This window comes from Aspergillus luchuensis, chromosome 7 (genome assembly GCF_016861625.1).
Source record: "Aspergillus luchuensis IFO 4308 DNA, chromosome 7, nearly complete sequence".
NCBI lineage: Eukaryota > Fungi > Ascomycota > Eurotiomycetes > Eurotiales > Aspergillaceae > Aspergillus > Aspergillus luchuensis.
In genome coordinates, this window is record NC_054855.1 from 2,371,662 (window position 1) to 2,396,089 (window position 24,428).

Genomic DNA, 24,428 nt, shown 5'->3' on the forward strand with positions numbered 1-24,428 from the left:
CTTCTTTCTCGCTGTTGGAGACTCGAGACCACCGACCCGTGGGTCCCTCGGTCTCTCTATCCTCACTGGTGGCTGTTACTTGACCAGGATTCTATATGCAGGGTATGTGGTCTGTTTGGCCAGCTAGTAGGCCGGCTGCCCGTGTGTGGCTTTGTTGGGTGAGGATTAGGATTAAGATTTCGTGCTTACCCATTTGAATTTGATTTGGGACCGCAAGGAGACGCTGAGGAGCCCCGAATAGCCTCAAGACTAGGAGAATTTAACGATATAGCATGGCTTGTCGGGGCCATCCGCGCGGATGATGTAATTCGGTCCTGGCCATTAATCAATCTGTTTCGAACCGACAAGCAACTGCAACCCAAGTGGAGTGGGCTCTGGCGTACGCTTTTTCTGGCTCCCCTTAATCTGGGTCCCGTTGGCCAAGTTTCTATCTCCGATTTGACGCATGCATAGCATAGTAGTAGTCAGTGATTTAAAAGGGACAATCAAGGAAGTGACCCTCAATCAATCAATATATAGGGATTGCGACAGTAAGGATGCATACTCCTCATTGCCTGAGGGGGGGACATCGAAACAAACCATTCATCGCCTAATTGGACTCTTTCTAGGGCTGGACTTGATTAGTCCTATGATGACCATCCATTCCATTGGATAGGAACTACTACTTGATTTATCGCTTCTCGTAGTTGCACTCGTAGTGAAATGCGTAAGGGCGCTTCTTTTCTACTAGGATGGAGAGGTTAATTGTGCATCATCACAATCAGGGGAGAGAAGAGCCCTGGCTGTTTGCTGTTTGCTGCTTCGGATTTAGCTTTGTATATGAAACCTCCCAAGACATGCCCACGACAATCCATTATGATCAAAGTCAAGGACCCATCGATCGTTGTTTTGGTGACCCTCTCCTACTCTGTTTGTGGTCAACCAACAGGAATATTTGAAGTAGTGTATCCCAGGGGGGCGCCGAAGACAGTATTTACTTCTACCAAAATAGCGATTGTCAATTAGTTTATCTTTTTGCTGAGTTTACTTGTAAAGTAGTCAATTCCTCTGCTTCCTTGTCTTGTTCTTTGCTTTTCCTCCTTTCCCCTCCTTCCCCCCCAACTTCATTCTATCTTCCGGGGCTTTTTCAGTGATCTACTTCACAGGGTTGAAGAGGAAGCCCATCACCATCCCTCCAGAGAGATAATAATAATATTCTTGAGGAGAGTCAGAGCCGTGCGCCCCTTGGAGCCGCGGGTGGTGAAACCTCGAGTGCCTTTTGTTCAACTCAACGGCCGGCCTTCCCTTTTTGCCGCCTCCTGTTGGTGCTCCTTCTAACTTCCTACTTACTCCCTCCCTCTTCACACCCTCTCTCTCCCTCTTCCTTATCCTCTTCCCCCCCCCCCCTCTTCACGTCTTTCATCCTCTTTCCTCCTCCTCATCTCTGTCTTCTCGTTACTCCCCGTGGTTGTATCGTGACTCTCGTTTATTGTTTGCACACCCGCCACCTCCTTTTCATCTGAACCCCCAGCACGCCTCGGGTACTTCCTCCCTCTGCCATCGCCTGCATCTATCCTGCATTGTGTACTTGGCCGCCCTGGTTGGTAACCGCTGGTCTCACCGCGTCTGGATATTGGGGTTGTCACCTTCGAGACGTGCAGTTCACGCTCGGAGCTTCCTCGCGGGCGCGAGGCTTCTTTTCTGCGTGAAGATAAACCTACAGTTACCCCTCAAGGTATGTTCAGATGTTCAATTAGCTCTGGTCACTTTCCTTGTTCCATCTCTATCATCCCGCCGCCTATGGAGTAGGGGGTGGAATATAGTTCCCCTTGGGGAAGAAGAGGCTCTACCGCATCCACGGGTCACCAGATTGACAGACCCAGCCTTGCACATGCCACAGTTCTCATGCTGACTGGCCTGCAGTGAAGTGCACCTGGAGATTAATCTGGGTGTGTTGTCGGGACCGCCCTCCCCTTCACATTGTTTGCTCCGTGGATTTCACGGTTGCCCCCCTTCATATCCCCCCTCCACCCCCCTGAGGAACCCCCCTTCCCCTCCTTGGGAGTTCCGCGTCTCGGTTTCCACTCTGGCCCAGCTTAATGGCCTCTTATGAAAAGTGAGCCAGACTTCATTTCCTTGTCCCCCTCTTTCCTACCTATCCACCCACCCCCTTTGGCCCTTCAGCCCCGATTCACTCACAGGGTTCTCGCCTGTGATCAATTCCGGGCGCTGCTGACGCGCCCGCAGGATGTACTCCCCAGACCAATTCATGAATCCGGGGCCTGCCCCCCGGCCCCCAGCCGACCGCCCACAACTCAACCTGCCTACCAACCCCTCCAACAACGTGGCTACCTCCTTCAGCCAGATGAGTCTGAATTCCCCGAGTACCCCCGGTCCGGCCAACCTTTCGCTGTTCCCCAACACGAGCACCCCGTCGCTCACGCGCACCAAGACCGATCAGTCGGGCGGAGGAGGCGTCACCGTTATCAAGGAGGGATATGTCCGTTGCAAGGAGGACAAATTTCTGGCGACGTGGAATCAACGATACTTGATCTTGCGCGAATTCCGCCTCGACTTTCTCAAGAATGAGACGGGGAAGATCGTCCTTTCCATTCCGCTGACGGCGGTCACAGGCGTCTCGAGATCGGAGGATACTCGCATGGCTTTCGAGATCATTCGTCTCGCCAACCCCAAGGACGCGAATTCCAAAACCGCCGTAATCACCCGTGACGTGCCCACCAAGAGCATCACTTGCGAAGTTAAGAGCGATGACGAAATCTACGACTGGATCGACAAGATCTACGAGCGCTGCCCTGGTATGGGAGGGGTAAGCAACCCCACGAACTTCAGCCATCGTGTTCACGTCGGATTCGATCCGCGCACCGGCGCCTTCGTGGGCTTGCCGCCAGAGTGGGAGAAGCTCCTGACCGCGTCCGCAATCACCAAGGAGGATTACAAGAAAAACCCCCAGGCCGTCATTGAGGTCCTGGAATTCTACTCGGACATCAAGATGCGCGAGCAGAACCCTCAGTACTACGCTGGGCTTTCCTCGCCGGCGAACCAGCAGGCGAAGCCCTTCAGCGGCGGCGGGTCCGTGGGCAACTCAATTGCACCCCCAAGACCCCCGCCGCCTGCTCCCGCACAGCGTTTGGACAGCGGTGGCCAGTCGTACTCCAGCCAGTCCCCTGTTTCGTCTCCTTCGCAGTCCAAGTCGGATTCCGATCGTGCTTTGGAGCAACAGCAACAATTGGAGCGGATGAACGAGTTGGCGGATAAGGAGCGTCGCCGTATGGAAGAGGATCGTCGCGCACGTCAGCGGGAAGAGGAGCAGAACCGGCTCGACCAAGAAGCATACAATGCCTCTTTGCCCAAGACTCGCGTCCCCTTGGCCAAGCAAGAGCTCGGGGGCTACGGCCAGTCCTCCGATGATCGTTACAAGCCCAGCCGCCCCGCCCCGCAGGCCCCTGGCTCCTCTCGCCAGGAGCCTCCGCGCCAGCTGACAGCTCAGCGCCCTGCCCCATCTGCCCCTACCGCCGGACAGCGGCCTGGAGACTACGCCAATGGCTCTGCCAGGGCTGAGCAATCCTCTCCGGGCTCCAGACACCCGGCTCAGGGACAGTCTCCTGCACGGGCTCAGAACAATGGCGTCAAAGCGCAGCCGGCCCAGGGCCCTCCTCCCAGCAAGCTGCCTGCTCCGGTTCAGCCTGTGAAGCCCCTGAACATCGCGAATAAGCAGACCGCGAAGACAAACGTCCCCGATGGGGTCCGCCAAGCCGAGGCTGCCCTGAGCAAGAAGGCAGAGCCCCGCCAGAGAGAAGTGCGCATGTCGAACATGAGCGAGAACGAGGTCATGGATCGCCTGCGTTCTGTCGTTTCCAAGGACAACCCGAACGAGTCTTACAGCAAGCAGCGGAAGATTGGACAGGGTGCCTCCGGATCCGTGTATGTGGCACGCGTTAAGGAGCATGCTACATCCGGCGTTGCGCGGGAGCTTTACCGGCAGTACGGTCCCCGTACCCAGGTGGCTATTAAGCAGATGGATTTGCGTAGCCAGCCTCGGAAGGAACTCATTGTCAACGAGATCATTGTCATGAAAGATAGCCAGCATGCGAACATTGTCAACTTCCTTGACTCGTTCCTGCAGGAGCAGAGCAACGAGTTGTGGGTTGTCATGGAGTTTATGGAAGGTGGTGCTCTCACGGATGTCATTGACAACAACCCGGTGATCCAGGAGGATCAAATTGCCACAATTTGTGCAGAGGTGCGTACATAAAAATCGACCATTATCGGAGACTGATACTAACTCGAGGACCACGAGCAGACCTGCAAGGGATTGGCCCATCTGCACAGCCAAAACATTATCCACCGTGATATCAAGAGCGATAACGTGCTTCTTGACCGGGCTGGTCATGTCAAGATTAGTGAGTAACCCTTCTATTTCTCCAATGACCCTGGGGGAATTGGTGCTGACCACTTCTTAGCCGATTTCGGATTCTGTGCTAAGCTCACCGAGTCGAAGAGTAAGCGCGCCACAATGGTCGGTACTCCGTACTGGATGGCGCCTGAGGTGGTTAAGCAGAAGGAGTATGGCCCCAAGGTGGACTGCTGGTCATTGGGTATCATGGCCATCGAAATGATCGAATCCGAGCCCCCATACCTCAATGAGGAGCCGCTCAAGGCGTTGTACCTCATCGCCACCAACGGCACTCCTCGCCTGAAGAAGCCAGAGAAGCTCAGCAAGGAGCTCAAGTCGTTCTTGAGTGTATGTCTCTGTGTCGATGTGCGCAGCCGCGCTACCGCCGATGAATTGTTGGCCCATGATTTCCTCAAGTTGGGCTGCAGCCTCGCGAGCCTGGCGGAGCTGCTCCGTTGGAAGAAGAACAGCGGACAGTGATAGACTGTGGAGAGGAGAATGTGCAATGGCGATGTTGGTAGCCACATGGTCGCTGCCGGTTGCCTTGTTCCTCTTATGATTTACACCAGATCTTGTTTTCACGCACATATGGGTCACATTTACGCGCCTCCGGTTGATTTTTGCTGCCCCCTAACGACCTGCATTGCAACTCGATTTCTACTTGTGATATCCTCATTGCACAGCTCTGTCGTCTGCAGACTCGGCATAGGTAATTTGGCGTTCTTTCTTGGAGTCGATTCCCCTTTGTGATTCCTCTTACACTCGCAACTAATCTGGTTATCCCACCCTTCCCGCTGTGCGGTTCCTCGATGCTCCGAACCATGCCTGTGAGACGGCACTTGATGTATGCGTGCAGCTGATCTTTGGCTGCATCTATGAGACAAAGAAATGCAAAAAGAAGAGAGATCCGAAGTACAATGCACAAAAACTGTGTCTCCGAGTACTGAAGATCGATGATGAGCTGAAACGCTCTGGTATATGAACATGCACCAAAAACCTGTTTCGTTACCCTCATGTACCCGGTCATGTTTGTTTCAATTGACGAGTCCATGATGGAATACTTGCATTGTGAGCAGCTTTTTAGCAGCTACGTCTGAATGGTATAAAAAAGGAAGAGAAGAAAAGATCGGAGGGAAGACAAAATATTGATGGTCGACTGATGCAGCTAAAAAGAAGCGAGCTAGAGGAGGGTACTTGGGAACCAGGGGACTTAGTAAAAAAGAGGATACTATATTTCTTTCTGTGATCATAATAACTACCAGCGGCCCACGGGTCAATGATAATAGTACAGTTGAATGGAACACGGAGCATGATAGCGTACATTCATAGGTATAGTAGAAGACCAGAAAGGCAGAAAAGGAACAACGAAGAAAAGAAAGGAGTTATTCATAAACAATCATCGGCACCAGAAGCATCACATCCAAGAAGGGCAACATGTGCAACGTAAATAACCAACCACAACCACAGTCATAGCCACCTACCATTACCCTGCATCAGGCCCACATCCACACATACATACACACATACCAGCCATGATATAGAAGAAAAAGAAAAAGGGAACAAAACCACAAGAAAACGGCATCACAACTCCTCATGAATGGGCACTTCCGTACACAAATCCCCAAACCTCACCCCCTTGAATATCGACTCCACATCAACATCTTCACCAGATGGCTCATACCCCGCTTGCGTGAGCTGACTGATCCACTGGTGTCGAACCTCCTCGGAGAGATCTTCCCAGATATGGATACCCGAATCGGCCTCAGAGGAAGATGAAGATGGATCAGTGGAGTCAATCCGAAGGGTATTTGTCTCCGGATTGCAGTTTATCAGGAGGGATTGACGCCCCTGCTGCTGCTGCTGCTGCTGCTGGAGATCATCCGAGGAGAGTAGGATATCGTTCAGGGAACGGATTTGTGCGGGGTATTCTACTTCTGGGATGGGAGTAGAACTGGTAGTAGGGATAGATGGAGAAGTAGAAGGACTAAAAGGTTCATAAGGAATAGCGACAGCATCGCGGATACTAGGTGGTAACCAGTCCTTCGCGCCGAGGTAAGGAGGCATGGCGCCACGGATCTCGGTGAAGGCCTGGAGGATGAAGCAGACGGTGAGAATGGAGAGGATGGCAGCGAAGCTGGAGGTGAGGTTTGTCCAGATTTCGGAGTCGCCGGGCATGGAGAGGACGTAGCGCGGGGAGCGGCTTGTTGGGGGACAGGGGGATAAGGGGAGGGTGTGGACGACGACGGTGTTGCCCATGCTGACGGAGGCGAGTTTGATGTATTGTGGGGGGGTTTCGGGGGAGACGGGGAGAGATGGGGAGTGGAAGCGGGAGAAGCAGAGCTTGGTCATGGAGAAGGGGTGGACGTCGCGGAGAGAGGTGTAGGTTTGGAAATAGTTGTAGCGGTTTGTGGAGGGGTTGAATTCGAGAGTGAGGAGCTCGATGGATTGGTCGCTGCCGGAGATGGCGATGACGGCTTGTTGTTGGTTTGTGGTGGGGTCGGGGCTGAGGAGGCAGATGTCGAGGCCGAGGCCGATCTTGATGGTTTTGCGGAGCTTCTTGCGGCGGAGGATGGATGCTTTGGCGCCTTTGGTAGTTGATTCTTTGGTGGTGGTGGTGGTGGTGGTGGCTATGGCGGAGGTGATGATGGCGGGGCGGAGGTCCAGGAGGACGAGCTCACAGCCTTTGCGGTCTGGGGCGTTTTGGAGGAGGAGAAGGCTGGTGGAGGAGAGGAAGCGGAGGGCGCGGAACTTGGGGCGCATCCGGGGGGATCCCTTGTCGGGGATGGGGGTGGTGTAGACGCATTGTACGTCGGGGGAGGCGTTGGAGCGCGTGTCGGCAGAGATGGTGCAGATGCAGATGTCGACGCCGTTGGTGTAGGCGACGCGGAATTGGCCCTTGTTGTCGGGGAGAGGGGTGAGATCGACGTCCTCGGCTTCCTCGTCGCTGTTGAGACGGATTCGTCCGATCACGTCGGATGGACTGGGGGTGGGGGTTGCGCTGAAGAAGACGATCTCGCCGGCCGGGGCGAGACCAGTAGCGATGGCAGCGACACGCGGGGAGGTCGAGTCGGATTGCCAGGGGGAGAGGCGCAGGGTGCGCTGGTAGGTGTCGGGGGAGGCGGCGCCGGAGGAGGGGCCTTTCACGGTGCGAAATAGTGATGTTCGCGAAAGCGCGGTGGTTTGTCCATTGTTCGTTGTCTTCTCGTTTTCCTTGTTGTTGTCCTTCTCTTTCCGGGTGGGATGATCAATGCGAAAGGAACGCAGATGCTGGTTATTGCCTCGCTTCTGCTCCGCCACGGAGCTGTTGATGCCGGCGAGGGCGACGATGGCTTCGTCGTCGGCTTGGACGGCGGCGAGAGAAGTGACTGAGTCCTCATCGCGCGACAAGTTGATGTCGACAACTTCGGAGATTTCGGAGCGCTTGGAGGTATTCAAGAGGGCCTGGGGAAATTGACGCGTTAGCATGGAGCTGCAGAAGTATACTTCATATCAAGAGGAACTTGCGATTTTGTTGCCGACACCACTGCGGCCTTCACCACCTCCTCCACCGACCAGAAGCAAGCCGTGATGACGCGGGTCGAAGTCGGCGGCGAAGAGCGGGCATGAGAGAGTCAATTTGGCCGAGGGAATGGAGGGAGCCATGTTGGACGGGTGGGATCCCGGGGGATGGATCGAGTTCAATCCCCGAAAGAAGTAACTATTATCCGAATGGCACGGGAAAGAGATAGATTGTAGGAGGGGGAGAGTTGCAGAAGGAGAAGAGAAGGAGAGAAGAAGCGAAGAAGCGAAGAAGCGAAGAAGAAGCCAGAATGACGAAGCGGAGAGCATGTCGATCTCTTGGCGATCGGCCGAGGCTCGAATCGATCCCCATCGTTACTTTTTACTGCCAGCAACTCTATTATTACTCGATCTTCTTACTATTCATGCAATCAATGAATTGAATATGGTCTAGGGCCATTTTTCAGCCCATCTAAATAGAGCGTTCTTTTGGTTTAATTTAGACAAATTCTCTCTCCATCTACTCAACCTCCTGGCCAGTGAACTCGGGCAGGCGCTTGCGCACATCCTCCCAAGTCTCCTCACCCTCCACCAGGGACTTGATGGCCAGGGCAATCTCGTCCTCGCTGGCACGAACCTGCTTGGTCGAGTCACGGTCACGCAGGGTGAAAGTGTTGTCCTTGACGGACTGGAAGTCGACCGTCACACCAAACGGCGTACCCAGCTCGTCGTTGCGCGCATAGCGCTTACCGATACTGGCGGAAGAGTCATCCACACGGTTGGACACTCCCATGCGACGCAGCTTAGTCGTCAGGCGCTGCACCAGCGGCGCGAACGACTGGTGCGTCGACAGCGGCACGATCAGCACCTTGGTCGGGGCAATCGCGGGAGGGAAGGACAGGACCTAGCAATTCATCCATTAGCATCACGAATCAACCATAGTAGAAAAAACCAAGGTCAGAAGAGGGAAGAAAACTTACACCACGGGCCTCATCACCCTCACGGGACCAGTAGACCTGCTCGATCATGCTGTACAGGATACGACCAATACCGAACGAGGGCTCAATGACATTAGGAGTGTACTCGCGCACATTCTCCACGCGCGTGCGCTTCTCGATCTTGATCAACTCCTTGTCCAGCTCAACCTTGCCGCCAGCGACACCCTCAACTTCCACCTCGATCTTGCCGGTCTGCTCGAGGTCGAGCGACAGCTTCTCGCGCAGCTCCTGCGACAGAGCATCAATCGCCGCCGTGACGGTCTTGCCGTCCTTCTTGAAGCGGGGACCGAACTTCTTCTTGTCCAGGTCGATCTGCCACTCCTCCACCTTGAGGGGCTCCGCCCGAGTCTCACGGACAACGAGCGGGGCACCGGTCTTGTTCTTGTGCACGGTCAAATCGTAGGCACTACGGTCAGCGCAGCCGACACACTCGATCCAGCCGTAGCTGGTCTGCAGCTCGGCATCCCAGCAGTCAGTGGCGTAGTGAGCCATCTCGTTAGCCATGTGCTGGCGGAAGCGCAGCTTCTTGGGGTCCACACCCAGCTTGAGCAGGAACAGCTGGATACGAGCCAGGAAGTAACCCAGGGTCTCGTTGTCGACGAGGCCAGTCTCGACGGCCTTGCCGATAGTCATCTCCTCGGTCTTGGTGCTGCCGGACAGCTGGATGTCGCGGTTGAGCAGGGTCATCTTGACGTCCTTGACCTCCTCGAAGCGGGCGTGCTTCTTGCCACCCTGGGGGTCGACAAAGTGCTCGATCTCAGCCATCAGGAACTCACGCACCCGCAGCAGACCGGCGCGCGGGGAGATCTCGTTCCGGAACGACTTGCCGATGGAGGCAGAGGCGAAGGGCATAGACTGCTGGTTGAACTCGAGCAGCTTCTGGAAGTTGAGGAACTGACCCTGGGCGGTCTCCGGGCGCAGGTAGCCGGGCATGTTGCTGCTGGGGCCGATCGAGGTCTGGAACATCAGATTGAAGGCCACGGGGGGCAGGAGGTTGCCATCGGTGGTGGGGTTGCGGATGTCGTACTTGGCGATGATCTTCTCGAGTTCGGGGCCGTCGAAGTTGTCGATCTGGGCGAGGGTCTCCTCGTACTCCTTGACAACGGCGTCATCCAGCTTAACCGCCTTGGTCTGCTTGACCTTCTTCTTCTTCTTGGCCTCCTTCTCCTCGTCCACCTCAACCTTTTGGCCACGGGCCTCCTTGTCACCCTTCAGGCGGGCCTCGAGCACCTCCTCGACCAGGTGGTCGGCGCGGAAGATCTCGCCGGTCTTGGGGTCCTTGCACATCCAGTCGGCGAACTTGTCGACGTGACCACTGGTCTTCAGGATCTCGTGCGGGGTGAGCATGGTGCAGTCGACCTCGAGCATGTCCTCCTCCAGGACGAAGTGCTTGCGCCACAGATCGACAATGTTGTTCAGGACGGCGCAACCGGGCGGGCCATAGTCGTAGAGGCCGGAGACACCACCGTAGATCTCGAAGGAAGGGGTATAGAAGAGACGGCGGCGCAGCATAGAGTCCAAGACGGACCGGTCGACGACCTGGCCGGTCTTGGTGGAGAGGGAAGCCATTTTGGTGGACTTCTTTTTGGAGGACGGCTGAGGGAGATGATGTCGCGTACGGGGGAGGGAGGTGGAAAAGGAACGGGGAGGAAGAATAAAGGAGGAGGAAGAGGAGCTGGCGCAAGTGGGGGGAAGACGAAAAGCCAGAAGTTGGCGATGAAGAAGACGATTGGGATGGCGGGGACAAAAAGACCGAAAAGAGGGACCCAATGCCCGCCGACACCTCAGGCCGCCCAGCCGCTGAGCGCTGCTGCAGTGACTCATCCGCCTGCCCTTTTGTTCAACTCTCCACCAATCCACAAGTTTACCGTCGATAAGGAATGCGGAGACAAGGGACTTATGCGGGGCTGTAATGGCCTTGATTCTCTTCCGGCGAATTACCCTCCTTCTTCCGCCAAATAATCACGAAAAGGAATCCAATTCCTGGCCGATCGCGAGAAAGCTGAACTTCCCTTCATTTCCCAATCGAGCCGCGCCCTGGATGACTCAGCAGGCCTTTTCTCACCGCCGGATGAACACTTGATCCGCCAGATTTTTTTGGATAGCCCAAACGGGTAATCCAATATTGATATCTTCATTTGCTTCGACTCAACTACTTCCTACCCCTCCATCGTTCACCCCAATTCCAGCAAACGATGGTTTCGAAGAAAGCTTCCCACCGGCCGCCTCCGGGCGTCGGTCTCGACGCAAAGCCCCGCAACAAGATCCAGCGCAAACTCCTCCATATCAAGCGCAAGCGCGCCAAGGACTCTTCTCGCCGTGCCGAACGATATGCTTTCAAGAAGGAAGAGGCCAAGAACCCCAAGCTGAAGGAAGAGCGTCTGAAGCGCAACATTCCCCTGACCATCGACCGCAAGCGAGTCTGGGATGACGCCGGCAGCGACGTCGAGGACGGTCTGGGATTGAGCGTGGACGTCGAGCGCATCAAGCGGCGCAAGCAGGAGGAAGAGGAAGAGCTGAACCGGCCCCTGAACGAGGACGATCAATCCTCCGACGCTGGAGAAGAAGAAGGATCAGAGGATGACGAGGACGACGACGTGGACAGCATGCTCGCCAGCAGTGACGAGGAAGACGAAGGCGCCTCCGACGACGACGACGAAGACGAAGACTCATCCTCCGGCAAGAAGAAATCGAAATCATCCTCCGACTCGACTCGCGGCCGCAGCAAATCATCCCTCCCCACAGCCACAGAGCGCGCCACCAGCCCCTCCCAATCGACCAAGAGCACCAACCTAAATCTCGTCCCCGAAGCCCTAGCGTCCAAATTCCCCTCCCTCTTCAGCACCGAAAACCTTAAGTCCCCTAAGATCCTCATCACGACGTCCCTCAACTCGTCCCTTCACCACGAAGCCGAGCTCCTCACCGACCTGTTCCCCAACTCCGTCTACGTCCGCCGCACGCGCCACCGCTTCGCGCACCAGTTCTCCATCCGCGAGATCTCCAAGTTCGCCACGAACCGCAACTTCACGGCGGTGGTGATCCTCCGCGAAGACCAGAAGAAGCCCACCGGTCTGGACATCGTGCATCTCCCCACGGGACCCATGTTCCACTTCTCCATGACGAATTGGGTCGAGGGCAAGCGCATTCCGGGTCACGGACGCGCTACGGACCACTGGCCCGAGCTGATTCTGAATAACTTCCGCACGCCGCTGGGTCTGTTGACGGCGCATTTGTTCCGAACTTTGTTCCCGCCGCAGCCTGATATCGAGGGCCGGCAGGTCGTGACGGTGTTGAATAGTCGTGATTACTTGTTCTTCCGTCGTCATCGGTATGTGTTCCGGGAGAAGAGGGAGACGGAGAAGGCGGTTGTGGGTGCCGATGGAAAGGAGATGAAGGGCGCGGAGGGGATTAGAGCGGGTATGCAGGAATTGGGACCCCGGTTTACGTTGAAGTTGCGCAGAGTTGATAAGGGGATCCAAAGAGCTAGTGGACAGGAGTGGGAGTGGAAGGGGCAAATGGAGAAGACGAGGACGAAGTTCCAGTTGTAGTTTCTTCTTTGCTTCATACTTGTTTGGTAACTGCCCGCTGTTGTCTTTGTTTTGTTTTGTCTAGCCTGTTGATGTTGTGCTCGACTGCATTGGGTTCGGGGCGTTAGGATAAAAAAGGTCTCTTCTGTTGTTTGTTCACTTGCTTTCTATTGTTGTATGTACGTTGGAGATATCACATCTATATGGTCTGTGCGAGAGAATAGATACAAAAAGTCTGAACTATCTCCATTGGAGGTTATATCTTCAAGATAAACCCTGATCAAAGTCCATACCGATCCACGGTATGGTATAAGTGATAATGGAATCATAATCATAAGGTCATCAACAGAACAAGAAGAAGAAGAAGGAAGGAAGGAAGGAAGGAAGTGGATTTCCACATATCTGCTCACGTCAATGGCTTCCGCCCCGTTACGATCTTCACCCTCGCACTAATGCGATACACGCCTTGCAAGATTTCCGCACGCACCTGGTCACATAGTTCGCGCACTTCCTCCGCCACCCAGCCATACGTAGTGGTCAGGGCACGCAAACTATATGATTCCAGGCCCTCCAATAAAGCAATGAGGCCCATTTTGCCGACGGTCCGGTCATGCGGCGACTCGGGCCACAGACCGATGGGGAAGGTGTACTCGCGGACATCGATATCGATGAACCCCTGAGCACGGAAGAGCGCGGGCTGGAGATGGCTCAGATCGCGTAGATAACCTGCTGAGTAGTCTGCGGAGCGGAGGGCGGAGGCAAAGAGACGTAGGTAGGAGTTCGGCGGGAGGGATATCATGGTTTCAGCGGCGAAGTCGGTATCTGCGACTTCGAGGTAACCGCCGGGAGCGAGGTGGTCAAAGGCTTGCTGGTAGATAAAGGACCAGTCGGGGAAGGCACCGGAGAGGCCGCGGAGGTGGATGAGGTCGAAGGGGATGTCGTAGGCCCATTCGTCGCGGGCATCGTCGAGGTGGAAGGAGAGGTTGGGGAGGTCGACATGGCCGAGGGCGTTGTCGAAGACGCCGATGTCAGAAGCAATGATGGTGCCGTGGGGGTAGGCGTGGCTCATTTCAATGGCCCAGTCACCGGGACCGGTGCCGATGTCGAGGACGCGAGGCGCATTGGTAACTATGGGGGCGGCGGTTAACTGCCCGTCTAGGAGGATGAGGTAGATCTGGTGGACGATGTTCAGACGGGTTCGTTCGGGTTCATCGTTCGGCATGTGGTATGAATCGTTGGGGTAGCGACGATTATTCTCTTCGTAGATGTCGAGCTGGTGTGTCTCACACGAGTTGCTGGTGGTGGTGTATGGTTAGCAACTCCACTGGGGGTTGGCATTGCAGGATACCAAGAAAAGTATTGCATACATGGATGCTTCGTCCGAGTCTGCATCTGACTCGAAGTTGGACTCGGGATCCGGAGGCTTGGTCCATGATTGCTTCTGCGCATTCTCACTCTCGTCGGGCTCGACGATTGGCTCGTGTTGGCCCAACGGCTGGAGATCTTTTGCCTCCATGACATGACGAAGTTGAGAGGGGTGTTCGGTGAAGGGTGTGGCGTGCTCGGGTTTATAGAGAAGCTCCTCTTGAAGACAGAGGCCGACGTCAGGCCCGATCAAGCTTAGGGTAGCACTTTCTGTAGCAACTCTCAAGGTGCAACCACAATCAGGATCATACGAGGCCGTCAAAACATGTGCCACGAGTGCTAATAGCGAGCTTCACTGACACGTAGGAGGTGAATAGTTCATCGTTTCTGTTCCAGCCCAAGACCACAGGGAGGAAGAAAAAGCAAAGATGGCGGAAGATGCCGAGAATGACGCAGTTGGTCCAAGTAGTGCTGGAAGGACAAACACGGAGATTTCTCAACGGCTTGGGGAGCACGACAAATTGGACGACGGACCCCGGATGGTCGGAATATAGTACATTGGCTGGCCTAGAGAGAGGAACTCGACCAGGTGGGCTGTGGACAGTGAGGAAGAGGAAGAGTAAAACGCCGGAGAAAAGAATGGAAAGATGGCATAGAAGCTATGCCAGCTTGGATAGGCAGTTGATCAGCACCGAGACTGTGATAGGCGACCCAAGGCCGCTGGACTAGTTCATGCACCGCGCATGCTGAGAGGCCGAGAGAAGTCTCTAGACCCATCGATGCAGAGGCAGACTGGAAGGCCCCGTTCTGATCGACGGGAACGGTCCAGTTTCTGGGAAACCAACTGCAGTGCGACTAGACAAAGCACACGAGACGCCATGCAGCCAGCGGTCCTTTCATTTCCCCGTTTTGTGGCAGCCGGGGTGGTCGTTCCCTAGTCCTGGGTCGATTTTGGCCCGATCGTCTGGCTTAGTCTGGGAGTGTCGGGGTAAGAGATGAGACGCTTAGGCTGATAGGCTAGAGGGACAGTTCAGGCGGTCATCTTGTAGTTGTGGCCTTGTGAGTTCTGTTTTTAGTGCAGTGTGGCGTCTGGCACAGCCTGACGCTGAGGCTGCAGGGACAAGGGTTTGTATGGTATTTGGTCGAGCATTTCTCCACATGAGATCCATAGGGAGCAGCTTGGCTATTAGTTAATTACTAACAGTTTAGATATGTGAGTCAGAAAGTGAGTCAACTCAGCGGGATAAGCATGCAAGTATACCGGGTGGTCCTGTTGATAGAGGTAAGAAGAGGAAGTATACAGTTCTGCGATGATGAAATGAGTAGCAGTCAGTATAGTATAAAAAAAGAACGCCAAACCCAGACCAGTAAAAATGATGATCTCAGAAATAAATCTCCGTGTAAATATATATGCCATGGACATCAATTCATCCCAATCAAGTGGAATCAGCAAAGCAAAGCGAAACAAAAGCAAGTTCCCGTCGATGCATGAAGCAGTAGTGCTGCACAGCGCCCAAACCACGGAACAGGAACAGGAACAAGAAGGACATCATCACCACCAACCATCCGCAAAATCCTCCTCCACCACCACAACCCTCCCCCTCAACCACAACCTCAACACCACCTCTCCCACACCTTCACCCTCAATGTCCACCACTACCCCCCTCAAAACCCCCCGACGCTTCCTCTTCATCGCCTCAATCGGCAATCCACGCCCATACCGCACGACGCGACACAGCGCCGGCCACATCCTCCTCGAAGCCCTGACGCCACTTCTCCCACGCCGAGTCCCTCTCGTGGGCACCTCTCCCAACAATGGCAACATAATCAACCCTTTATTCTACAAAACCTACACGAGCCCATCATACATGAACGAATCGGGACCCAAACTCCTCCGCAACTTCCAATCGTGGCTCTCATCCACCCAAACCGAAATATACCAGAAGATCGTGCAGCCGGGGAATGTACTCTCCACAAACCCAGAATCAGACGCTACAGCAGCAGCAGAATGGCATCTCCGGGGCGCTGACCCGACAACCCTCCGAAACTTCTCCCCGACACTAGTCATCCTCCATGATGAATTGGAGGCGCCGCTGGGAAAAGTCCGTGTGAAGAGAGGTGGGCCCGAGAAGGCGAGTTTGAGGGGACATCGGGGCTTGATTAGTTCGTTTGAGAGTTTGAGGGGCAAGGGGATGTATCCTCCCAATCCGAAGAAGAATGTACTTGGGACCGGGGTGGATTTGTCGGTCTTGAGGATTGGGGTGGGGATTGGGAGGCCCGAGACGAGGGATCGAGGGGGTGTTGCGAAGTATGTCCTGTCGGAGATGAGTGAGCAGGAGTTGAAGGCTGTGAGGGCTGCCGCGGGGCCGGTTTTGGAGGTGTTGGTGGATGAGTTGTACAGGGATGGTGCGGAGTAATATTACTTATTGTGTAATTATAGATAGATCGGATAGAGATGGCTTAGAGATACCCTTATATTATTAGACTTGCTTTTCCCCTCTGCAGTCTACGCTTTCATCTACGTGCATATGGATTCGACTCAAGAACGCTCTCAAAGAAATAGTGTTAACAATGATACCAAGGCTTGGATGCAGAATGATTAAAGCGGCTATCATCGCACGCAATTAAAGAAAACAGACAAGCAAAGAATTTGAACTCCACTCCAAAGTACCACGAACTATCAGACCGTGCCTGCTATGCTCAAATCCCGAATCTCCTGCAACACCTCTTCCACCCGGTTGTCCAGGTCTCCCCGAGCATACTGATCCCTCGTCTCCGCATCCAAGTACTGTTGCACCTGCGCCATGCGCGAGTATGCCTCCGCGCAGAACCGCAGTTGAATCTTCACCAGGGCCTCAAAGCTAGGATCCAGGTACGGCACCCGCAGGTCGATGAGCTGAGGCAGTTCAGTGAAGAGTTGTTCGTTCAACTGCTCATACGCTTGCTTGGCGATTTCCGTCTCGCGCTCCGTCCGGGGCAATTTCGTCGCATCCTTATCGGGCTTCTCGACCAGCTTCTTGACCTTGGCGCGCATAGAATCATAATCGAGTAACTTGTGGTTGCGCTTCTTAATGCATTCGTTGATATCCGGGAAGTAGGCACAGAACCGAGAGATGGGTTCCAACACAGTCGAGCTATAAAATACCAGTCAACCAATGAGTCGTAATGCCCAAAAGGGCGTCCACAGCGATGGATCTAGAACGTACCGGTACGGGCCGTCCAGCGCCTTGATCGTTTCCGCATCCAGATCCTCCACAGCCTGCTTATAACTCCGACTCACTCCGTCGTTGGTCCCGGCATCACCATAGAAGGCATCAATAGTCTCGGCGATCCGCATCTGCGAGGCAGTCATAGCTATCCATCATCATCCAACGTCAGCATCCGCCTCCGCATCATACCCAATATTGCGACCGGAACATCAAAACACACCTCGTAGCGAATCCAAGTATCCCTTTGCCTCTTTCTGTAACCGATTTGCGGCGGCTTCCATCGTCCGGTACCGACTATATCGCATCGTGTCCATGTCAGTCAAACAAGTTGCCTCCCCTTTCCAATCAGTCGGACAATCCATACCGCTCTTCAATCTCATAATCGCGATCACTTGTGCGCTCCACATGTCCTGTTTAACCCAAGCCAATGCGTCAGTATATTCCTTGCAATACCACCAAGCAATATGTCGTAGAGGTATTCGTCCCCGACTCGAGCGGGGTTGTGATCCAACATACCCGTCTTCATCATCACCTGCGTGGTAGCGCGGTTGACATTTTTCTTGAACCCTGTAGACCCGGTCAGAATGACAATTCAGGTAGGGATGGGTGCCTGTACGGCGCAGAATCCATCGATAGGTAGGAACGGGGAGTATTCAGCGCACCTGCCCAGGACATGATGGCGACTTCAGTAGCGGTCGGTCGGGGGGGTCCGGTAACCAGTTAGGGGGTGGGGTGTGTATGTTCGAAATCAAAGAACCGGTAACTCCGTAGGTGGAGGACAAAGTGGATTATTGGGATATAGTAGACGTATAATGTGAGGAGAGGGGGAAGGGGAATAGACACAGGGTTGATTGAATGAATGCGAAAGGCCCTCAGAAAGCAAGATGCCCGATGCGGGACGGAATGATGTTCGGAGACGTTCGATTGATTGATTGATTGGCGTGGCTGTGGCTGTGCACTTCTCTGCTTGGATCCCGTGGCTGTGTCATGATTATTTACTAAATCTTACTGTTCGGTTGTTTTAACTTACAGCCCTACGAAATGGAAAGTGTAAAATTACCCGCAAGAATTTACGAACCAGCCGTTTTGAACTTCCGACTGCCGGTTCTGCTCGTTTCTGACGTCATAAGGCCGGCCCCTCCTCTACGTGTGATTAATGGAATCTGGCAGCCTGCAATCCGAGACTTCTCCAGGCAAATGGGGATGGTGATGTCAAAGAGGAAGGGGGTGGATTCGGTTTGCCTTGTGCCTGAGTATGACTTTGGATGTAGCTGGAGACGTCATGATGCCAGCCAGATCGAGCGACCATCATGATGTGACACAAGATACATCAGAGTTTCGATGTCCTGTTGCCCTATGGGGCAATCAGAATGTATCCTACACCATCTTCATGCCGCATAATGCACTTCATGCGATGGCATTAAACTTCATGTAATAGTGTAGCATTTATCTGGAGTGCATTCGAGATTCTGTCAAGTGACAGTAAAAGTTATAAGCGAAAGTATGGGGTACATGCAACCCTGATCTCGATGTTTGTGGTCGCACAAACATTCTTCACGCTCCCAATACCCCTTAGGCAAGCGCACACTATTCAAAATCACCTGCAGCTCGATGCTTCTTATGCCGCGGCTATAGTATACTAGGATGAGCATCTTATTCATGCGAAGCGATCCGTGTTTATCCGCGTTTGTCGGGATCCGTCCTCTAAAGACCGCAAAGTGTACCAGTGACGGGGCAAGTCTGGTATTCATCGCTCCAGCATTCCTGAAGATAGTGCATTAGTGTACCGAAGTAATCAATTCTCTTGTAAAACACATCTAGCAGCAACTTCAATGGACAAACCGTCCGGCACTTGAAGATTCAAATGGAAGGTGTTGATGGTATACAAGAACGAGGGCACTAAATTGACTTCGCAATGAAAGACAATTTGCCAAGTATAACCGACATCGGCACCTCCCTTAGTTTGGGATCCAGACCCAAATCCTACTCGATGAGGCTAGTATGGCCAGCCTTGCATGGCCGACATCCACCTGATTTCCAATCGGCCTTCAGGTGGGTGTCCCTTACCTTCAGGGTCGTGGTCGTTGGCGGCCCTGGATTGCCCATAATTAGTCTCGGCTTAGGTAAAAAATGGTGCTGCCTGTCCGGGTTGCACGACGTGATCCTTCTGGGCGAGGACAACTGCATAGGGCTGGCCAGACTGCCGAGGGCGGCATTCCACAACGGGATCGGGCAGTGGCTCGAACAAAGGGGGATGAATCATGCATGCTTGTGTTGGGTTGAAGACGGTCAGGAGAATTAGTAATGATACATAATAGAAAGGGAAAGTGCTTCAACATAGATATGCAGTGTTGTGGTTGTCGTCCAGCGAACAAAACAATCACAAAGCTAGTGGACACACAATACCTATCCATTCCAACAGACCAGACTCACCTGCTGAGCGCTGCTGAGCTGTTCGAACTCCACCAGGCCAGGGTTTCAGCAAGCTAGCCTTCCTCCGAGGATTGGCTCCTATTGAACTACGGGCTCGCGTTCCTTTTTGGGGCTGCATGATGCGCCAAGCAAGCTTGATCTGGCTCGCGTCCGGCGTCCCCTCCGTTTGCAGCTCCGTACGGCCCATGTTTTGTTATGATGACCCTTATTGATTGGGTAGCCGGTCTACCTGAGGCACCTGATGCATCTGATGCATACACCCTTCTCAGGCGTACCTAGGTACATGAATTGGAGTCTTCCAGACCTCCAGACCGATTCTCTTATCCATTGGCATGGAGTGTTGAGGATTGGAGAATGCTGTGCCTCTTGGCTGCCTAGGAAATCTTGGCATCGATAGAAGTATGGGCCCAAGACAATAGTGAGAAGTCGCTCACGCATCGGCCGCTATGCTAGTTGTACTTTCGACTCAGGTGTTCCTCATGCAAACATTATTGGACGGATCCACACCTTTCACCATCCTGGCGTGAGAATTTTTCTTCGGCTGCTGGAAGAAGGTTGGCCCTATTGCAGACGTCGGCGTGTAACAATTTCCAGCTGTTGGAAAGGGATAGTCAGAAGCTGGCCTACCTTGCACAGGGCCCGTCGCTTGCATGATAATATGATCGGAAAATGTAGCATTTTATTCACCCTAGACGTCGACTAGACGTGGCGTCAGCAGCAAGTAGAATAGGGGGCAGCCAACGACTGTCGAGACGCACTCAAGAGTCATCATCAGGTACCGGCCGACCGACTGGGAGGGGGAAAAAGTCTGTTTAATGTGGGAAGCCCCATACTTCCAAGGCCAAGTGGACGCTGCCAACTGTACTCCAGCCGGTCATAGAGCTCCTGGAGCTATCTGCTCCTGGGTCACTCAAGAGGTGCTGCAGCAACGACATAGATGATAGTACCGGGACTAGGTTTGAACCAGAAGTCTGCTAGTAGGGTCGAGTCATGAGTCTGTCTACTCCGGGGGTAGTCATGGGGAGATGTAGGGGGATAGAAAGGTTGATGGGTGGGTAATATCATATACGATGGGGTTAGGAAGGAACCATCGAGCAATACTTCCTGCTCCTGCGGCGTCAGGCCAACTCACCTGACCGCCGCCGGCTCATCCAAAAACGTCTCCCCAAAAATGATGCTTCAAACTCAAATAATGCGCAGGTTTGATTCGTAGATATGATGCGGATGCTCATAGTTATACTGGAATATGTGCTGCAAATGGGTATCCCAAGATAAATCACACCGCCCATACTAATACAACCTCCCGATGCTACATCTCACAAAACCCATAATGCTCCAACACCGTCCCATGAGGATGAATATATGCGCGCCCAGACCCAAAAAGGTGGAAGCCGGCCAGCATGATCAACATAACCCTGGCAGAAAGGGAAATTCCCCTGTCGGTGTTTGTCATTCAGCCACTGACAAGACCCATTAAAAACGCATATAGGAATGAGACCAATCAAAGAATGCCTGAGATGCATGAAATGCGAAAGAAAAGGTATCGAACGTAGGAGAGAACACCATGGCGAACAAAAAAAAAAAAAAAAAAAGAAATGTGGGAGGAATGAAAAGGTGGCTCATAGGTCATGACTCTTCGTTGCATTGGCATGAAACATGACGACCAAACTAAGCCCATAAGCTAGTAGGCAGATGAAAAAGAAGAAAGACAGAAAACATGCGCCGGTATAGTAGTGTAAAAACAAGGTGCCTCCTTCTATAGAACAGCTCAGAAGGACCGGGAATAAATAAAATAAACAACCCTCCCAAAAGGACCGGGAGAAACACATAAACCACCCGGGTTAATGGTTTTAAGCAGTCGCCAGAGGCAGACAAACAGAAACAGGCAGACCACCATCAGGGATACACAGCCCGGAACAACGTCCGATCAATCCGTCGAGACCATGTATCAGTATCCTTCCTCGCCAGCCTTGCACAGCTTGATCTCACGAACCCACTCGGATTTCAAGACTTGCGAGGCGTTGATACGGCGGGAAGGATTGGGATCCAGAATAGAGTAGATCACGTTTCGGCAACGCGCCTGGGAGACATTGTGAGCCAGTGTCAACTTGAAGCGAGGGGTTCGCTCAACACTTACCCGATGCAGAGTTTCAATGGGAGCGTAACCATCCTCATGCTTACGACCCTCCAGATAGCGTTGGTAAAATTCATCCTCATCCTTGCGGGCCACACGCCAGAGATGGCGTCCAGTCCTCATGGCCATGTAAATAACACCCGTCGCCCATACATCCACCGCTCGAGGGTCGAATTCCTTCTCGACGTATTCCTCCGGGGCGATGTAAGGGGCTGAACCACAGAGGCCCGCAGTCATGTGAGCTTCCTTTTCCCATGCCATGCGGAAACATTCACCATTTCCGAAATCTGTAATTTTGAGAGCTCCGTGGGTGGTCAATAACAGGTTCTCAGGCTTCAGGTCACGGTGGGCAACACCCATTTCGTGCATGTACTCCACGCCACGCATAAGCTGCTTGAAAAAGCAATCCGCCTCGGCGACTTCCAATTTTCCGGCCGCCAACACGAGGGTATAGAGATCGCCTCCAGCGCAGTACTCCATCACCTCACAGTAGTCACCTTTGGCATCCTGTAGAAGATCAAGGGTGTGAATGACGTTGGGGTGGCGAAGGGAAGAGGAAATGCAAAACTCCGAGGTTAATCGCTTCTGATACTTCTTCGTCGTCTCCTGTGGCCGACGACGGAACTCTTTCACGGCATACAGCTGTTCAACTTTCGAGTCTCTCGGGTCCACCTTGTGGGATATCCGAACAATACCGAAGGCGCCACGGCCAACGATTTCCTGGCATTTTCCGTATTTGTCAACCAGCGAAGCGGTGGCGTTGGGGCCGCCCTTCTTGTCGGCGGCTAGCTTATCCCGTTCGTTTTTGAACTGGTCGATCCATGTAGACATAAGTGATAGCTGTTGCTCGTCCACGTGATCATCCTTCTTCCTGCCACCGCCCAGCATGTCACGTAGTAGATCCGTCAGCTTCTCCTGTCGTCTTGCGCTGCGGAGGTGATGATTATGAGTGCCATCTCCGGGCAACTCGAACCGTTTGTGAACGGGGGCAGCTTCTTTATTATCTTTGCCATTGCTGGACTTTGGCTTCTTCTCGGCCTCCTCTTTCGTAGATGCCTGTCGCGAGGGGGCTCTGGAGGATGGCTTGGAGTTGGGCTTGGAGGAGGGCTTAGAGGTGGGCTTGGATTGTTTGATGCTGGCGTTCGAGGGAGCTTTGATGCTTTCTGTACTGCTGTCTGAGAAGTCGCGATGCGATTCCTGCTCTTTCGGAGTCGACTTCCCAGTATTGGAGAACATGCGAGAGATGCGATTGGCCATGGTAGGTCTAGCGATCTTTGCGGGGGTGGGAGGAACGGGGAGGACGTCCCCGTTCGCGGCGGACAGATTCATGCCCGCTAAAGCACGTGTTACCTGGGGCTCTCCATCTCGGGAATCATAGGAGATCTGTGACGCTGTGGTGGAGGAGACTGCGGAAGGTACTGGTGAAGCAGATTGTGGAGTCATGTGCGGTAGTGAGAAATGAAAAGTACACGGAGGTAAAGAGGCACAAGAATGCCCCCCGTGACAAGGTGGGAGAAAATTAAAAGCCTACAGCACGAAGCTGCAAAGGCCAACGACAATGGCTATGGAAAAGAAATTGAGAGATGAAGAAGAAAGTTGGGAGGAACGGGGGGAGAGGAAGAGAGAAAAAAGTTGCGGTGGCCCCAGTCGGTCGTGGTGGTGGCCTGAGGCGACGGGGTTGTGTTCTTCTAGTGACGAAAGTGACTTTGGGTTGTGGAAATTACAATAAGACTTTTTTTTTTTTCTTCCTTTTCTTTTCTTTTCCCTTCCCCTCCGTTTTGTTTAGTCAAAGGGTGGGCAAGATTGAAAAGGGAAAATGAACCAGCGAAAAAATAAAAAAAAAATCAGAAAAAGAAATAATAATAATAAAAAAAGAAAAATTCAGTTTAAAGGGAAAAAAAATTGAAGCACGGCGCAACAAGGCACGGGAATGCCCAGATGGAACGGTACAGACAAGACTAGGGTCCTTAAGAGAAGACTTGGCTCGTTGCCTTGCGAATTCCACTAAAGTCAGGAGGGAAAACAGCTGTTGTGCTAATGAAAATTACCCCGGGGGAAAGGCTCTCGTAAGAAAATAGGGAAGAGTGAGGGAAGAGGGCTCAGCCTAGTCCACCGGGGGTGCCCAGGTTGAAATACCCTAACTGGTACCGTAGTACGCCGCGGGCGTCGCAGGTTGGTGCCGGGCAGGTAACCTAACCTGAAGTATGAGACTCTGGATGATGGAGGCAGTGGTCGAAGTAACCAAGCAATAGTTAGCTGAGGAGCACATTATGGGGGGGTGGGCTTGCTTAGTTAGTAGTCAGTCCCGTCTTCTTTCTCCTTCCAACTACCTAAAGGAACCACAGGTCTTTTTTAATTATTTCCCCCATTCGATGGATGGAATGATTTTATTATTCTGCATTTTTTTTTTATTATAATTATGATCATATTATTAATAATCTGCAAATTGTGGGAACCTGCGTTGACCTCGAATGGATACAAGCCTCTGATTGAGGTTACAAAAGATGAGGGACTTTCCCGTTGTTACCGCATGTGGAAGAAAGGATAGCCCCCTCTCTCTGTCTCTCTCTCTCTCTCTCACCCCCTCGAGTCTTTGATCTAATCAGTTGGCCGTCTTTCTCTCCTTTTGTGCTCCCCCAGTGGAATCCCGTGCTTGGGTCAGCATCGAGTAATACCGATTATTATGAAATCAAGGTGAAGAAGGCTCTCGCTACCGCCTCCCGTTCGCAGGTCTGCGTTGGCTTCCTGTTACTGTAACGGTATGGTATCATACAGTTGCAGCCACACTTGTTTCCCACTGAACAATATTCTACTTTGGTCTCCGATGTAGGTATTTGGTTGCGATTCAAGTTGTATTTGATCGGCTTCATT

The 24,428-nt window shown here is 53.2% G+C and overlaps 10 protein-coding genes across 10 annotated transcripts; 3 read left to right on the plus strand and 7 right to left on the minus strand.

The window, feature by feature from the left end:
- Positions 1–2,227: 2,227 nt before the first annotated feature.
- CLA4 (serine/threonine protein kinase CLA4) lies at positions 2,228–4,873 on the plus strand (the record flags this gene model as incomplete). The annotated part of the gene is made up of 3 exons (XM_041683412.1): positions 2,228–4,240; positions 4,301–4,400; positions 4,461–4,873. 3 exons carry the CDS (start codon positions 2,228–2,230, stop codon positions 4,871–4,873), a joined length of 2,526 nt encoding a protein of 841 aa, XP_041547675.1.
- A 1,101-nt stretch (positions 4,874–5,974) lies between these two features.
- AKAW2_70792A (uncharacterized protein) lies at positions 5,975–7,858 on the minus strand (the record flags this gene model as incomplete). Its single annotated transcript, XM_041683413.1, has 1 exon — positions 5,975–7,858. One exon carries the CDS (start codon positions 7,856–7,858, stop codon positions 5,975–5,977), a length of 1,884 nt encoding a protein of 627 aa, XP_041547676.1.
- A 24-nt stretch (positions 7,859–7,882) lies between these two features.
- Positions 7,883–8,221, minus strand: GRS1_1 (glycine--tRNA ligase 1, mitochondrial; the record flags this gene model as incomplete). Its single annotated transcript, XM_041683414.1, has 1 exon — positions 7,883–8,221. The coding sequence occupies one exon, from the start codon at positions 8,219–8,221 to the stop codon at positions 7,883–7,885; it is 339 nt and encodes a 112-aa protein (XP_041547677.1).
- A 190-nt stretch (positions 8,222–8,411) lies between these two features.
- On the minus strand, positions 8,412–10,458 carry GRS1_2 (glycine--tRNA ligase; the record flags this gene model as incomplete). The annotated part of the gene is made up of 2 exons (XM_041683415.1): positions 8,412–8,795; positions 8,872–10,458. The coding sequence occupies 2 exons, from the start codon at positions 10,456–10,458 to the stop codon at positions 8,412–8,414; spliced, it is 1,971 nt and encodes a 656-aa protein (XP_041547678.1).
- A 626-nt stretch (positions 10,459–11,084) lies between these two features.
- On the plus strand, positions 11,085–12,437 carry AKAW2_70795S (rRNA-binding ribosome biosynthesis protein RPF1; the record flags this gene model as incomplete). Its single annotated transcript, XM_041683416.1, has 1 exon — positions 11,085–12,437. One exon carries the CDS (start codon positions 11,085–11,087, stop codon positions 12,435–12,437), a length of 1,353 nt encoding a protein of 450 aa, XP_041547679.1.
- A 385-nt stretch (positions 12,438–12,822) lies between these two features.
- AKAW2_70796A (class I SAM-dependent methyltransferase) lies at positions 12,823–13,932 on the minus strand (the record flags this gene model as incomplete). Its single annotated transcript, XM_041683417.1, has 2 exons — positions 12,823–13,711; positions 13,784–13,932. The coding sequence occupies 2 exons, from the start codon at positions 13,930–13,932 to the stop codon at positions 12,823–12,825; spliced, it is 1,038 nt and encodes a 345-aa protein (XP_041547680.1).
- A 1,222-nt stretch (positions 13,933–15,154) lies between these two features.
- Positions 15,155–16,198, plus strand: PTH1 (aminoacyl-tRNA hydrolase; the record flags this gene model as incomplete). Its single annotated transcript, XM_041683418.1, has 1 exon — positions 15,155–16,198. One exon carries the CDS (start codon positions 15,155–15,157, stop codon positions 16,196–16,198), a length of 1,044 nt encoding a protein of 347 aa, XP_041547681.1.
- A 263-nt stretch (positions 16,199–16,461) lies between these two features.
- Positions 16,462–17,665, minus strand: HOB3 (amphiphysin-like protein RVS161; the record flags this gene model as incomplete). The annotated part of the gene is made up of 6 exons (XM_041683419.1): positions 16,462–16,915; positions 16,988–17,135; positions 17,211–17,284; positions 17,355–17,400; positions 17,507–17,557; positions 17,653–17,665. The coding sequence occupies 6 exons, from the start codon at positions 17,663–17,665 to the stop codon at positions 16,462–16,464; spliced, it is 786 nt and encodes a 261-aa protein (XP_041547682.1).
- A 1,308-nt stretch (positions 17,666–18,973) lies between these two features.
- Positions 18,974–19,610, minus strand: AKAW2_70799A (uncharacterized protein; the record flags this gene model as incomplete). Its single annotated transcript, XM_041683420.1, has 2 exons — positions 18,974–19,083; positions 19,424–19,610. 2 exons carry the CDS (start codon positions 19,608–19,610, stop codon positions 18,974–18,976), a joined length of 297 nt encoding a protein of 98 aa, XP_041547683.1.
- Positions 19,611–21,371: 1,761 nt separating this feature from the next.
- On the minus strand, positions 21,372–23,000 carry SAT4 (serine/threonine protein kinase SAT4; the record flags this gene model as incomplete). The annotated part of the gene is made up of 1 exon (XM_041683421.1): positions 21,372–23,000. One exon carries the CDS (start codon positions 22,998–23,000, stop codon positions 21,372–21,374), a length of 1,629 nt encoding a protein of 542 aa, XP_041547684.1.
- Between the last annotated feature and the right edge of the window lie 1,428 nt (positions 23,001–24,428).